The sequence below is a fragment of the Colletotrichum fructicola genome, assembly GCF_000319635.2.
Source record: "Colletotrichum fructicola Nara gc5 chromosome Unknown KSG_Nara_v1_contig05, whole genome shotgun sequence".
NCBI classification, from domain to species: Eukaryota; Fungi; Ascomycota; class Sordariomycetes; order Glomerellales; family Glomerellaceae; genus Colletotrichum; species Colletotrichum fructicola.
Window position 1 is genome coordinate 1007641 of NW_027094055.1, and position 16527 is coordinate 1024167.

The 16527-nt window shown below is 47.1% G+C and overlaps 2 protein-coding genes across 2 annotated transcripts; one reads left to right on the forward strand and one right to left on the reverse strand.

Annotated features, from left to right (window-relative positions):
- Positions 1–3244: 3244 nt before the first annotated feature.
- On the forward strand, positions 3245–5341 carry RPN4 (Transcriptional regulator RPN4; the record flags this gene model as incomplete). The annotated part of the gene is made up of 3 exons (XM_032020357.2): positions 3245–3568; positions 3647–4094; positions 4161–5341. 3 exons carry the CDS (start codon positions 3245–3247, stop codon positions 5339–5341), a joined length of 1953 nt encoding a protein of 650 aa, XP_031882564.2.
- Positions 5342–6691: 1350 nt separating this feature from the next.
- Positions 6692–11494, reverse strand: CGGC5_v008961 (Pentafunctional AROM polypeptide; the record flags this gene model as incomplete). Its single annotated transcript, XM_032020359.1, has 2 exons — positions 6692–6775; positions 6845–11494. 2 exons carry the CDS (start codon positions 11492–11494, stop codon positions 6692–6694), a joined length of 4734 nt encoding a protein of 1577 aa, XP_031882662.1.
- Positions 11495–16527: the final 5033 nt, after the last annotated feature.

Here is a 16527-nt window from a genome sequence, read left to right on the forward strand (position 1 = left end):
TGCGTCAAGCTCAGCCTGCGTCCGCTCAGTTGGGTCGGCTAGAGCCACAACTACGGCAACTAGTAAGGGTAGATCACCCGACAATTAAGTGTGGCTGATATCCCAGATCCTTGGGTAGGGGCACGGATACCCTGCACTCAGCAGGTCTTGGGTTTGGGTTGCCTCGGGAGCGTCATCCGTATCCTGCGCGGAAAGCTGAGGATGAGTTTCTAGTTGCCTCCGGAAGTTGAATTCGGGAGGCTTGTGTCAATCGCTCACATGCGTGGCAGAAATTTTCCAGAGGTTGGGGAATGCCAGAAAGCATGAGGTGAGTTGGGCACGACGGACTGTTGACCGACCGACGGCAACGGCGACGGCGACGGCGGGAGGCAACGGGCACCACCTCACCTTACCTACCTACCTAGCCACAGGTTCCCTCTACTGCGTAGGCGCCGTACGACCACCCCATCTGCTACCTAGGTAGGCTGGTAGCCAATGTTCCCGGACCAGGCCACTCAAGCCACCCCCAAAACCAATGGAACACACTAACACACCACCACACCACCCCAGCCTAGCCCAATGACGATGATTAGCCGAACACCAATACTGAGCAAACGTGGTATGAGTAATGTGCACCTGAAGCGCGAGAAAGAGAAGGGGGGGGAAAAAAAAAGGAAAAAAAAAGGGGGGGCAGTGGTCTTGCATTTGGAAGTCAGCAAAAAGAGCGGGAGACGAATCATCAAGAACGATACTTTGCGGACCCCATCGAATATTCTTCGAGTCCATAATCGTATTCAAAAGTCGCTCAACGGATGACGAAGCAGAGGGTCGCGCGGAGAACTCCTAAGCCCGATGTTCGTGCGGCGTAAGACAGAACGAAGGTTGGAGGCCTGTGGGCGGAGTCCGGACAGGCCAGGAGGGGACGACGAGATGGTTATGTAAGCCACAACGGTCTCGAAACAGATCCCGAGCCTCTGCCGAGGCACGGGCAAAGCGCATCTGCTCATGCGCAGAGCTTGCCCTTGACTCTTTCAAAACCCTGAACTGAAGTGAGGTGGCTTTAGGGAGACCCATTAAGAGCCTGGTTAACCATTTTTCTTCCCACCTAAATCCTGTACAGGAACGGAGCCTTGGCTGCTGTTGGGCATGCCACGAGGTCGTGTGCAGCTGGTAGAACGCTTATTGGCGTCGGACCTGCACACTGCACTCCAAGTGGAAGGTCACCTTTACTGATGGGTTCATGGCTTGCTTCGGCTTGTGCGTCTGGCCTGGACCCTCAGCGCATTACGCTTAGCCACACAAAGACCTGGGTAGGCATCCTATTGGCGGGGTGCCACTGATATTCTGCTATTCATTGCTCGGCGGGGAAACGTTACCACGGAGCGGCCTTTGCCCCGCCGATGCAGCCACAGACACAGAGCAACAGTCCAGCGTGGCCTGGGCCGCTCTCGGCCCGTACTCGCTTTTCATGGCATCTAAGTACGGATAAGGCACCTCTAAACAGACAGCGAGCAGCAAAAGCGATTGGTGCAGCGAGCATGGTCGCGATTTGCTCTCCACATCACCGTCCCGTCCTCAGCCAGCCAAACTGCGTCAGACAGCAGTACAGCTAGGCAGGGCTGCCTTGGTGCAGCAAGTCAGCTTCGATTGCGTGCGAACGTTCAACAGACCCCTACTACCCTCAGGTGCGGCGGAGACCATGTTGGTAACCAGTCGACATTGCAAGGCACGGTAAAGTACGTATGTGGTGAACTTGCAGAGCTAAGGTGTAGGGCAGCGTGAGTACCTGCAGTACGACCGCGGCGGAGGGTGGGCCCACTCCTCCAAACATTCCAGTGCATCGATTCCACCTACCGTCCATGCCCGTCTTTGACTACTGCGTACCTACGCAGTACTCATGCTGTGAGGGTGTGCCGCCGAGGTGTCAGTGCACAGCGACCTTACGTCACTCCACCTGGCAACGACGGGATGATCGATGCCCCTATCGCTGAAATGGAGTCACCTACGTCTTGATCGCTGGCCCAAGCAGAACCGGAGTGTTTCCGACGCAATCGCAGGTCTAGAAGGTCATTTCGACAACGTTTTCCCAACCTGCGTGCCTGGTGCCCCAAGATCAGGTAAGATGCCCCAGATAACTTGGCTAGGATTGATACTGTAGCGAGGACCAAGGGCGGTTGAGAACCACGCAGAAGCTTCGAGCGAGCACCAGCATCTGTAGCGACCATTTGAATACCAAGCTATTAAGATATGGAGTGCAGCCCATTACTCATTATTTGAATTGTGGTATGACCAATTTTGTGTCATCTGCCACTGCCGCCGGCGCTGGTTACATGCCGCAACTTTGCCTGTAGCCATTCGCGCTTGGTTATATGAGCCAACCAGTGTCGAACAGGTCGTGCGTGATATCAGGCCAAAAATCGGCTCCATCAAGCTCCTTTTCCGTCTGTCTCCATCACTAGCAGTCCGGCAGAGTTGGTAAGAATGCAAAAATAAGTCAAGTAGAAGGCCTTCACACTTGAAATCTGTCGGCCATGTGGCTTCGAAGTCGCATGTCATCGTAAGCCGTATATTTTATGGGGAAGAAAAATCATCATAAGCCGACTTGCTCAGCACAAATTACTGAACATCAGATAACCTTACCCTCTCTTTGGTGGTGCTCGACATGGTGGGGGGAGAGGGAGAAAAGTCAAAACAGGCAGGACCGTCATCGGTCTTGGGTATTCCCCGAATTTCCAAACGAAGTGTTGGTCATCCATCCTAAGGTGGGAAGCGAGGAACGGAGATAGAGGGGGGAAAAAAGAAAGAAAAAAAAAGCATCCCCCCCTCCTTCCCGTCACCTTCTGCATCATCCCCACGCACCCTGGTCCCGATCCCTATTACCTTGCACCCTGCTCCCCTGATGATGCTCCCTCTCTGGGCATCAGTCCAAGCCTCGGGTATCCAGCCGGTACCTCCGCTCCGCTCTCCAAATAAGTGAGAGACGGTACGTACATATTATTCCACAATGTCTAAGCCCGGCAGGCTATTGCATGCCTCAACCATGTTCACTAACACCCCACACCGGTACGTATACACTGCCTTACCTCACTCAGTCGCTAGTCAGCATGGGCCTGCAAGCCCACTACCAAGCCCATACGTAGGTTGTGCAGCTAAGAACCTGCTCGATGCGCATTTAGTCTTCCATATAAGCCGCCGTCCCTCCGACGTTTGCCACCTTCACACCTTGCTTCTACAAATCTACAATATCTTTCTCAATAAACACATCATGCTGTTAAACCGACCCGCTACTACGCAACCTCTTCAGCAACAACGCTTTTATCGCCATCAGCCACAGCCACACCGCCAGCCCCAAGGCCACCACTTCTATCCTCACCCACTTGACGTCGACAACGACACCAACCCAGACGACTCGACAAACGACATAAACATTTCGAGTATATCTTCCTCGCCCCTCTCGACTCAGTCGTTCACGTCCCAGCACTATTCACTCGGGGCTCACCCGTCCTCCTCGTTTCCCAACTTTAACTCCTCTCATCTTGCTGTCCCAAGAAGAGTGGCGCCCGTCTCTGCAGTTTTTGACGACTCACCTGTAAGCGTCGACTTGAGCAATCCCAGCCAACTTCCACACGACCTGATGCAGTCCGACGCCTGGGTTCTTGCAAACCAGTACAATACCAAGCCCATTGGTCGATTCTCCCACCAACGGGAGTCATCGCTGTCGTCACTGGGTTCCGCTGGTCCTGCATCGCCCTTCAGCCACAACACATCGAACCCCCAGATTGCAGTCACTGATTCTACTCCCGACGGCCTTTACGACATGCAAACTCAGGACAGCCACTCGTTCTATCAGTTGGCCAAGGCCATGCCATCTCATGACAACGTTTACCCCAATTACAACGGTCTTGCCGCGATACCCTCTGACATGAGTGGGTATACATCGGCGCTTAATATTCAGAGGCCTAGGTCCGATCGCAGCGGCCTTTTGCCTGCACCCGAGCTTTCCGTGGCAGGCAGCAGCAGGTCACACCCAAATTCGGTGGCAAGCTCGGTAGCTGGTGACTCACCCGCAACGCCGTCCGCAGGCGATCACGAAGATGATAGAAGACGCAAAGCTGGTACGTCTACCCCGTCCTATTCTTCCCAATTTCCGTATCTCAGCTCACACCTTTTGAACGATGCAGTTTTCAGCAGCGTGCCCAAGTTGGACCGCACAATGACAGACATCTACAACGACGAGCTTTACAGCCCCAACTTCACTATTACATCAGCGTCGCCGGCTCACAGTCAAATGGCAATGTCACCAAACAACGACGTCTTTGCTCAACGGCTGAACGCTGCCAATAATCAACACCTCAGCGCTGCGCAATCCCCAGCCTCAAGTGGTTCTCGAGACCGATCACCGTTTCGCCAAGGCTCGCCACTGGCACCTGTCGCAAATCATGAGTTTGGTGCAAATCTGGCAGGATCTCGCCTGAGATTTAATTCCGCACGCCAAATGAGGGAGCAGAAGAAGGCTGAGAGGGATGCGCAGATCTTGAGACAGCAACTATCCATGAAGTCTGAACCGGAGACGCCCAAAACGATATCGCCTAAAGACGCCATGCTGGAGTTTCATGATGCGGAGGGGGATGATTCTTTCCCGTTGTTTCCCTCCCAGAATGCAGCGGACTTTGATGATCTCGTCAAGTCGGCGGTCCCCCAAGACCACAGTAGCACATACGTGAGAACGCCTGTGCCAAGTGCCGCTGCTTTCCCGTACGTGGCGATGCAATTCCCCAATGGCGTCCAGATACCCCAACAATATCCTTTCATTGCACATTCTCGACAGTCACACGAGCAAACACCGCGCTTGAGCTCAGCCGAGTCCAGTTCTGGAACGTCTGAAGGAACATCCAGTTCGACCGGCGGTCCCTTGGTTAAGCCAGTTGGCGCCGCCGCCGATGGTGGCACATACACCTGTACCTATCACGGCTGTACGCTGCGTTTCGAGACGCCTGCACTGCTGCAAAAGCACAAGCGCGAGGGCCATAGGCAAACGCAAACTCTCGGCGGTCCTCGAAGACCTGATGCCAGCATTGTCCCCACACCAAACAGCTTGCTTAACAGCCAGGCGGGCCCACACCGATGTGATCGGATCAATCCTAGTACTGGTAAACCATGCCATACCATCTTTTCCAGACCTTACGACCTCACCCGCCACGAAGACACAATTCACAACGCGCGAAAACAGAAAGTCCGTTGCAACTTGTGCACGGAAGAAAAGACCTTCAGCCGTGCGGACGCCCTCACAAGACATTACCGCGTCTGCCATCCCGATGTCGAATTTCCTGGGAAACACCGCAGACGTGGACAGCTGTCATGAGCGGATGATTGCGGCGCACGCCTACACACTTGCCATGGTCATTTGAGGTGCAGCAACTGCAAAAGTAGCTGCGCGACAATGGACGATTGACAGGGCAACTTTGTGGATACGGAACTCGATGCTCGACAAGTCGTCACGAACCCCAAAGCATGCGAGATGATGTTAGGCAACGTTCTGCCAATCCCAACGTCGAGACAACTTCGGATGTTGTTACCAAGGACTGTCCCCGAAGCTGTTGGAATAAGCGGGGTTGGTGGACACTACGGTGGGGATTCAGGGTCCTCACACTGCAGCAAGGGTCGCGTAGTATGACATCACAATGGTCTGTGCGGCACGACCCTGACGATCTGGATGTTCCACAATGACATCATCCACATGGACAATCCTGCGCCTATCCATGCGACCCTGCTGGTCCGAACTCCCACATCCGCTCGACGACATCATCACCAGGCTTGGCATGATCATTTGTCTACGCTAAGAACCTTTGTCTCACTTGCGAGGCGACATGAGCAAGGGCATCATTACATCCTGCTTGGATGTGGATCCCATGGTTCCGTCAGCGACCATCATCCGCACCCAATTGGCATTCCCTCAGCGGTCGCACGCTTTGCCATCGCGTGCGTATCACACTCTCTTTTTCTCTTTTCTCATTGTTGTAGCACAATGTATGATAGTACGGAAGTGAGATGGATTAAGCTCAGAAAACCGTGTGCTCAATATCTGATACGGGCCATTGATCGAGTCCCTAAGTTGTACATTATCTCGCATTTCCTTCTTGACTGGACTGGATTTCGGTTCTTCACAGCGTCACCGTCATGCGTAACGGTTTTATGTATACTATACTACTCAACATTTGATGACATGGACTAGACAAAATTACAACGAGCGTTATTACACATTAGCTTTTATGGCAGGACGGGGAATGTATGTCAAGGGGGGAGATGATAATATAGAGTACGATTATCGCAAACCATTCTGTACATGACGCACATTTTCATTGCTGCAAACCATTTTCTTAGACTAAATGAGTAGAACAACAGTATCGTAACGACATCCGAGTCTGCCGAGCATGGCGGTTGTGTGGTAACTGACCCAAACTCAAGCGGAAAGGAATGTCGGTACGCGCGCATGATTTGCTGTCTTCGCCAATTTGAACGCACCATGCGTGCCGACGGGTTCAATATTCCATCTGGTTCTACTCTACTGTCTAGTATGCATCGTGGTCAAACCGAAATACCACAAATCCCGCGTACTTTGTCTCCTCCACCTGCCAGGCCAGTAGACGAAGACATAGCGGCTCTGCTTTTACCGGAGAAACTATCCCTTCTGTGATTCTTCCATTCACCACCGTCATGCCTCGGTCTTGCTTGATTCACCAAGTACGGCTTCCCGAGCGGTTTCATACTGGGGAACGATATCGGTCCATCTCTGGAACTATAATCAGAGTCAGTCTAGGCCTTCATCTCAATCATCATTGCGATACTGAGATAGGAGCATGCGTACCTGATACCATCCCTGGGCTGCGAGTACTTCAAGGCCTGGAATAGTCGTCCATCCAGCATCTTCGGCAAGTTGCATCAACGGGGTATGGCGAGGCTGATACGCCATTTCGAGAAGAACGCGAGTCACATCACCTACGTTCTCGTGGCGAAGCACTGCCATGAGTGTCTCTCGAAGCGACGGGTCAACTGGCTTGTCAGCGGGGATCGTGCTGACTACAACAGTAGGTGACGATGCCAGCATGGGTACTTGGTCAGCACTTTTCAGTGCTTCGATGCGGAACTCAGGAGGGAATGAGGCTTTGAGGGTCTCAAGGCCGTTGGTGTTGCGCGCAAGTGCGTAAATGGGCCCGAAGCCTAGCGAGTGCAAGGCGAAAATGGCCGCTCTCGTCGTCCCACCAGAACCAATTACCATAGCAGCATGTTGGACCCCCGAGGATGAGCGAGCAGTTGTCCCCTCCGATTGAAGAGCGTAAACCATCCCCAACCAGTCAGTATTATCGCCGACAAGTTTGGCTCCATCCTGGCCGCTGCCAGACACGGGGATGATGGTATTGACAGCTCCAATAACCCGAGCAGCTTCCGAAACCTCGTCAATTTCGTTCATGATGTCTAGCTTAAGAGGAATTGTGACAGATGCGCCGCCGAAATCTGGAGCGCGAATGATGTCACGTAGATCGGCGGCGACATCGGTCTCCTTCCGCCAATACTTGTGCGGTAGACCGACCAGGTCGAAAAGTGAGTTATGCAGTGCGGGAGATCTCGAGGCTGAGATAGGTTTGCCAAACAGGTAGAAAGACTTGGGATCGATGCCCCCTAGGAGCGACAACGCCTTCCGTATCTCGGCGGCCGATAGTTGCCCCGGAGCGGCCTTGAAGGGCAAGTCGGGATGCGAAACTGGGGTGAGACAGCCATTCAGAACACGGCTCAATTTGCCGGCACTCCCCATATTGAGCGCAATAATGGGCGTCCTGTGGGAAGCAAGCATCTCCGACTTGAAGCGTGCCAAGTCGTAATTATCCTCAAGGCTTTGGGCAGTGCCAACCAACTTGATAACGTCTCCCCATTGAAGAGCTTTGTTGTAGAACGGAGTCCAAGAGCCGTTTTTCCAGGAAAGGGTACCGTGGGGATCATGGTGTGACGCGATTATGCGGGAACGTCCCTTCCTTTCCACCACGGCCTGGATAACCTTCTCTGGAAGGGTCATCTCAACGTCAATGAACTCCACGCCCATGCGGCTAGCCTTTTGGTACAACTCAAGACCTTGATCAAACGCTTCATCCGGGAATTTGCCTCCCTGAGCCATTGTTCGCAGGGTAAAGATGATGGGCACATCGGCGACGGATCTGAGAAGTGCCACTTGACGAGCTACGAATTCTGGGGAGTAGTCCTGCAGCAAGTCGGCGCGAAGCTCCACCGCATCTGACCCGACAATGACAGTCGGGATCAGAGCCAAAGATGATGCGACTTCCGGCACGGTAAGTGAGACAAAGAAGCTGAGGTCCTTAGACAATGCCCGTGTCACCTGACTGCTCTCGCCACACAAGGCCATGACGAAACGACGGAAGTCCAATGGAGGCTCGCGGGTAGCCACGGTGCCAGGAGGATGAGGGCTGAAGTATTCGAAATTGCTGCACTCATCGAAGAAAGGCTTACGGCGATAGTAAACATCCTCGATGTCTTCTCTGTAAGCCGGCCTTGTCTTGTCCAGAAGAAGGTAATCGACAACTTCCTTGGTGTTGCGGTGAACCAACAGAACGATGCCTCCATTCTGGCGGTGAGCGACAAGAAGTTTGCGAGCCTCGGGAGTCTCTACAATGCCACCACCGCAAGAGAAGATGCGACCGTGCCCCTGCTTCTCCATGACGTCCCGAAGAAGATCCACTTCGTCTTTTCTGAACCCCTCCCAACCCCTGGAGCCCCTGATCATTTCAGGAATGGTCATACCAGCACGTCCCTCTAACTCTTCATCAAGGTCGATGAAGGCCCTCTTCAACGTATCAGCCATCCATCGGCCTGCGGTAGTCTTACCGGCACCACGCATGCCAATGATGAACACCGACTTGTTTTTGTGAGAATTGATGTGAGAGACAATCGGTTCTGTCTTGGGATGTTGATCGACACCGTCCAATCTGACGTTGAAGTACTGGGACATAGTATCCCACCAACCTGGCCATGTCTTGCCAGTGCAGTCTCTCTCAAGGATAGTCACCGGCGTTGGCGACACAGTCGACAACACACTGAAACTCATGGCAACGCGGTGATCGTCGTAGCAGAACACACCTTCCGTAGGCTCCTGGAGCTTCTGGTAGGACCGCCCAGTAATAATGATGCCGTCGTCAAACTCATCCGTCTCAACGCCAAACTTGGCTAACTGTTCACGCATGGCCCCAATGCGATTGCACTCCTTGACGCGCTGGTTGGCGATTCCACTGATTTTGGTGGTTCCAGAGGCCACAGCAGCGAGAACAGACGCCGTGAGGAAGGCATCGGTCATTGGCTCCATGTCAACGTGCTCGATTGCCTTGAGGGTACCAATTGCCGGTCCCGTGACAGTGGTGGAGGTGCCAGTTTGCTCAACTGCGCAACCCATAGGTTTGAGTACGTCAACGGCGAAGCAAGAGTCTCCCTGCAGCGACTCTGAGCCAATGTTAGGTACGGTGCAGGTGGTTCCAGTGATCGCGGCGATGGCCAGAGGATAAGTTGCAGAGCTCGCGTCGCTCTCGACGACGTACTCGGCCGGGTTCTGGTAGACTGCTCTCGGAATGTGATAGGTGTTGGGTTCCTCGCTCGATCTGATCACATCAACGCCAAAAGTCCGCATCATCGCGATGGTCATGTCGATGTAGGGCTGAGAAATTGGCTTTCCGCCTACAAGCCGTAACGTAACGGGGCTTTTGGCGTACGGGGCAGCCATGAGAATGGATGAAACGTATTGCGACGATATGGTAGCTGCCAGTTCAATGACGCCGCCTTCGAATCCGCCAGCGGCATCGACTTGCAATGGAAGACTCTTTTCCTGGCCCAAGTATTTTATCCCCAAACCGTTGGCTCGTAGGGCGTCGACAAGAGGTCCGATCGGGCGAACCTTCATGCGGGCGTTCCCAGTCAGTACTGTTGACGAAACGTCTGAAGGGTTACACAAGGCCACAACAGTAGTTAGGAAACGAGACGCAGTGCCGGCATTGCCCAAGTACAGTGCTTCTTTGCTGGCATTGAGCTTGCCGCCCTTGCCCTCCACAGCCAGAACTTCGCCTGCCTCTTCCCAGACATAGGTTGCACCGCCGAGCTTGGAAATAGCAGACAGCATATACTCAGTGTCATCAGAATGCAGCAAGTTTTTGATACGGCAAGTCCCCTGGCCCAGAGCAGCGAGAACGAGAGCGCGGTTCGAGATGCTCTTGGAGCCAGGAGGGGTCACCGTGGTATTGTGAGATTGAGGTACGCCAGGAAATACGCGGGTCGCCGGTGACAGGACAACCCTTATAGCACTATCCTCAACCACGCTGGCCTTCTGCTCGTAGGTTTTACCGATAGCCGACAACAGCACGATCTTCTTGTTTGCTCCATCATTCTTCTTGTCCACGGCCATTTTGTCCAATAGAACGTCCACGGGACACTTCTTACCCGCTGTCAACTTCACGATCCGCTTGTCGTGTAGAGTGGTGGGCAGATCGTAGCTAGCAATGCACTTGACCAGCCGGGCCACTGCGCCAGGCCGAAGGACGCCGAGGAAGCGAGCCAACTCGGCCTCTTTGACCATGCCAATGGCGACAGCTTCGCCGTGTAGGAGTTGAGGAGTAAGCAAAGCCTCAAAGGCATGTCCGATAGAATGTCCAAAGTTGAGCAAGTTGCGAAGACCTCCTTCTCTTTCGTCGCTGGAAACCACTTGGGCTTTGACTCGGGCAGAGCCCAGCACAATCCGCTTAAGTATATCTCGGATGGGTGCAAGCCTTTGCGAAGGCTCGGCATTCGACTTGATTGCGGTGAGGATGGTGGATGCGTTGGCTTCAAGTGCTGCGAACTCGTTCTCGTCCCAGATCGCGGCGGTTTTGATGACCTCAGCCATGCCGTTGATGAACTCTCGTTTCGGCAATGTCTCGAGAAATGCTAGGTCAATGTAGATTCGGAAAGGTTGCCAGAAAGCCCCAATGAGATTCTTTCCCATAGGCGTGTCAATCGCAGTCTTGCCACCGATAGATGAGTCAACCATTGAGAGCAAAGTCGTCGGCACCTGGACAAATCGAATGCCGCGCATGAAAGTTGCCGCAACGTAGCCTATCATATCTCCAATCACTCCACCCCCAAGCGCAATGATGACCGTGTCTCTTGTGCATTTTTGCGACAGCATCCAATCCTCGATGGCAGCTTTCGTTTGGCGGCTCTTCGAAACCTCTCCCGGCGGGATGGCGTAGGTGAGCAACCGCGTAGTCGCCGGGGAAGCCGCATTGAAAACTTTTTGGAACGATGGTACGTAAGTGTCGAAGAGGTTTGTGTCGGTAATCAAGACATATGTTGACGTCTTGAGGTTCTGGAGGAGGTCATGAGTCACAAAATCGAGCCAGATGCCGTGGTCGACGATGATGTCGTCTTTGCCTAGGATGGTTATGCGGGTAGGGTTTGACCCCGATCCCGAGCCATTGACCAGTCCCATGATCAAAAGCAAGTGCGACGTGTTCACACTGGGCTTTGGTGCATCGATTCGTGACGGTCAATTCTCTGCGCTGTTAGTTGATAAATCGAAAGCTGACGATGGCGTATGAATTATTTTTCTGGGGAACATGAAGAGGGGGAGGGGCAGCCGACGCGCCTATACCGGAGCCCTGAAAAGTATGACTCTTATCTGGTCACAATTGGCCAGGGGATTGTCTAACGTCCGCCCCCATTTTTTATTACTTCAGGGGGGGTTGAGCTGCCGGTGCAGCCTCGCAGCACAAGGCTGGGAGGCTTACACAGGTAATACATCCAGTTGTATTGCAGATATTAGGAGGGGTTAGAGTTCTTAGGATTTTTAGTAATTTTAATTTAGAACTGAGAGGTTAAATAGGCGTTTTTATAGGCATTAAGTATTATTATAAAAGGAAATAGCTTATATAAATAAATAGAAGTTTAGTTAGTTTATAAAGAAAATTAAAGAAATAAAAAAGATTATATTTTTATATAGTTCTTATCTTTTTAGATAGTTTAAAACTAATAAAAAGTAAAACAATAGTATTAAATTTATTTTTTATAATTTATTTTCTTTCAAAACCTATATAATTTAAAATATTAAAATAAAAAATATTAACGTGGTTCATCAGTGAGTGGGCCACCATCAGTGACCGGGCCACTTTTCCCACCTTCATCACTCACAACTCCTATATCCCAACTAAAATCAACTGAATCAATTGCAACTACTCAGAATCACTTGAACTATTTATTTCCACAGCCTCTGGACAGGTTCTTGCGTTGTGGCCGGTCTTGCGACAGATACCACAATGTCGTGAACCTGTCCGACGACGCTTTGACGACCCCTCGTTTTCCTCCTGTTCACACCCTTCCTCCTCAACAACACCCTTTTCGGCCATGACTTCCCTTGCCTGAGACCCATCTAGTGCCCCTCCGTCTTGTAGTCTAGTTTTTTTTAGCTCTCCGACGCTTACTAAGGGCCGTATTTGCTTCTCGAAGATGGCGTAGCTCTTCCTCCATAAGGGCAGCTGCATGGGAAATATACTGCAGACCTTTTTCAAGCTTATCAGCAGCTTCACAAATTGGAGTTGGCGAGCTTCCCTGATGTCTAGAGATTCTTTCCTTTATAAGTGAAGACTGAGAAATAGCCTCATTAGTGGTTTGAGGCGTCTTAGAAACCCAAGGGTCGGGTAGCCTGTTAGGAGTGTTCGGGGCTGTTGGTGTCCGTAACTGCACATCCAGCTTAGAAAGAACAGTCTGAGGGCTATAGGGAATAAGCCCAGCCCCTTTGAAACCCCCATGGACGTTTTCATGGGTAAAGGTTTGAAGGAATGCGGCCTTGAATGCGAGGAAGAACTCGGGTTTAGTGATGTGGGTAATCCGGGCCTTGATGAAGTGCTCAATCTGTGAGCCATATCTCAACTTCAAGACACTATAGCAGCCAACGTCGAGAGGCTGGGTTAGATGTGATGAATGAGCTGGTAGACAGATAGTTATAATTTTGTTCTCCTTGCAATAGTCCTCGAAATCGCTGCTAACGTGGCTTTCATGGCCATCGACGACTAGCATCCGATATGTGCCTCTCAGTCGTGGTTTTGAGTATTTATCGAAATGACAAAGCCATTCCAGGGCAGTCTCGTTATCGGTCCATCCATTAGAAGTTGCTTTGACTGCCCAGCTGTCCGGAATCTGGGCCTCAGAGTACCAACTCGCGAGGTGGAAGCGGCCCTGAACCACCAAAAAAGGCGGCATCGCGTAACCATTACCAGCAACACAACAAATCGCGGTAGCCCATTCTCGATTACCAGGCTGAACCTTTTTTGGCTTCCCAATCCGATCGGAACGTGTAACAACCATTGCAGGCCGGATCATACCCATCATAAAGCCGGTCTCATCAAAGTTGTAAAAATCATCGTCCGTAATACCGTATTTCGATCGCATATTGGCCACAAGTCGGAACCAAGGCTCGATAATTGTACGATCTTCGCAGAGGCCCCTCTGATAGTCATAGACGCGAGAAAATCGCGTCTTGAGCTCTGGGCGACGCTGGACGAAGCGTTCCGTCCAGCGCTTCCCGACCGGTCGGCCATCACGCTTCCGGAGCAGTGTATTGGCCATATCTCCCACATCCACGCGTCTGGGCGAGAATCCTCGAGAATCCAGGTCAATAATGTATCGAAAAATTGCCTCTTCTTCGGTCTCTGTCAAATTCAGCTGGGCATTCCTGCTATCGACCTTCGCACTTTGACCCTTCATTCTGGACTGGAGGGTAGTTCTCGGAACGTTGTAGATGGTCGCTGCACGTCGGATACTTAATCCCGGTGTCAATCGGATCGCATCAATTGCTAGAATGATCCTGTGTTCGGGCGAGGTTTTAGACATTGTTTTGTGGAAGAAAGGACGTATTAAAGCTAGAAGGTGATGAAGGTGGGAAAAGTGGCCCGGTCACTGATGGTGGCCCACTCACTGATGAACCACGTTAGATACTTTTTAAATAAGAAGTAGGAGTAGTTATTAAGAGCGGTTTAAGTGAAATAAACTATTTCTTAAGTTATATTATAACTATTTCTATTTTATATAAGATTAAAAACTATAAGAAACTATTATTATAATCTTACTACTATTAATACTATAAAGAGATATTACTTGATTTTATTAATATTAGTAATATTAGTAATATTAGTATTAATATACTCTTCTTAGAGATTTAAGAAGGGTAAGTTTATAGTAGCTTAAGTAATATAGGCTATCTTTTCTAAAGTTATAACTACCTTACTAATATAAGTTAATTAATTAAGCGTTTATAAGTAGAATAAATCTAAATAAATATTGATAAGACTACTTTTTCTAAAGCTTTATTAATCTATACTTAATTAATATATTAAATAGTAATAACTATAAAATTAACTACTAATTAGTATCAATCTTATAGGACTAGCTAGCTAATAAAGTATTATAAGTAGTAAATATTATATTATGTTAACTATGTTGAAAGTAGTAGCTATAACTATAGCGTTAATTATAGAAGCTAGCACTTTACATAATTACTAATTATATAAAGTATTAAGTTTATACTCTACTTAACTTATATAAATAGGTATTATAGTTTACTTAATACTTTTTTTCCCTAATACTTTAAACCTAATAGTAATACTTTAACTGATACTTAATCTTAATAAAGTAAATAAATAAATCTTAATATAACTAGTTATTAATATTTAGCTTAACTTATTCCTAATAAAAGAGAGTAAGTAGATAGATAATAAAGTAGTAAAATATACCAATAAGAGTATTATTCATAGTATCATAAAAGTATTATCTATAATATAATAGAAACTTAGTAATAGCTTAAACCTATACTTCAAAGTATAAACTTAATAGTATAATTCTTTATATAGCTAAAAAAGTTCTTATAGCTATAATATAAGAACTTAGCTATTTAAATAAAGCTTTAAACTTATTTTTGATATCCTCTTATTATATAGTAACTATAATATCCTTCTCCCTCTCTAAATATATATATAAGCTAAATAAAGCTAAACTGAATAACTTAATCTATAAAACTAATATTCAAGATGTTAAAAGCTTTAGCTATAGCTTACTTACTTATATTAATAAGAAAACTTTTTTAAAATTTATTTAGCTATACTTACTTAAAGCTATAGCTAATAAAGATAATCTATAGTAGTTATATAGCTTTGAAATTAATACAAATATAGTTAAAGCTACTAATAATAATCTTAACGCCTATAGATACCTTATAAGCTTCCTTAAGATAGCTAAAGTAGCTTAAAGGTTTAAATATTAATAAGTTAGAGAGGGTGAATTTAATATTAAGAGTATAGCTAATAGTAATAAAGCTTTTTATTAAGACTACGTAGTAAGGTAGAAAATATCATTTAGGCATAGATATTTAAATAGCAGAAGACAGAGAGAGAGATAGAGGAGACTAATAGAGATAGAGGTAGCTAGAGGAAGATGGTTAAAGCTTATTATAATATTTAAAGTTAAGTTTTACTAGTTAGGTAGTATTATTTGCTTATCTAAGTAGTATCCCCTATAATCTAGAAATATAGAGAGAATAATAGTTACTAGTTATAATGAAAATAATAACAAAAGATAATAATAATAATAGTAATAAAAATAATAAAAATAGTAGACGATAATAATATTAATAATAATAATAAAGGTGAGAATAGGAAATATAGTTACTTTAGAACTAGGCTATAGAATATATATATATATATATACTACCTAGATAGCTAAATAATACTGCCTAACTAGTAAAGCTCTTAAAGTTAGTGAAGCATAAAGGTAAAGATAATATCTAAGTCTAAAAGTTATTAGTAAAAGGCATAAGGACTAGTCTAGCTTTTATAATTAATACTAGTTAAATTTCATAATATAAGACTAGCAGCTTATTATATAAAATATAGTTAGCTTAATTAATACTATAATAAATATATATTACTAATATTATAAAGTTTAATATTATTTAAAAATAAGCCTAATTTATTTATGAATATAAAATTATATTCTATTCATATAAATAAAACTAGTTTATTTATAAAAATATTCTTATTTCTTATAAAACTACTATTTTTAAATTTATTTAAAAGCTTATCTTTATTTTTATCTATACTCTTAAGAGGATTAATATTACTAATTATAAATGTAAATAAACTATTTTAATACTAAATAAAAAGAAAGATAAGCTTAAGAATAAAAATCTTTCTATTTATAAGATAATATCATATTTATTCTTTTTTTTAAAGAAATTAAAAACCTTAATTTTAAGTATTATTTTTATAGTTATAATAAAGGAAACTCTCTTGATAAGTAGTATATATAAAACTTTATAAATAATATTTACCATCTAAAAGTCTTTATTTATATAAAATTCACTATTATAATTTCCATAAGTATATAAACTATAATTCTTATAAACTTACTCTATAAAAGCCTTAATAATATTTTTATAAAATGTATAATATTACTTAGTATTAGACTAATATATAA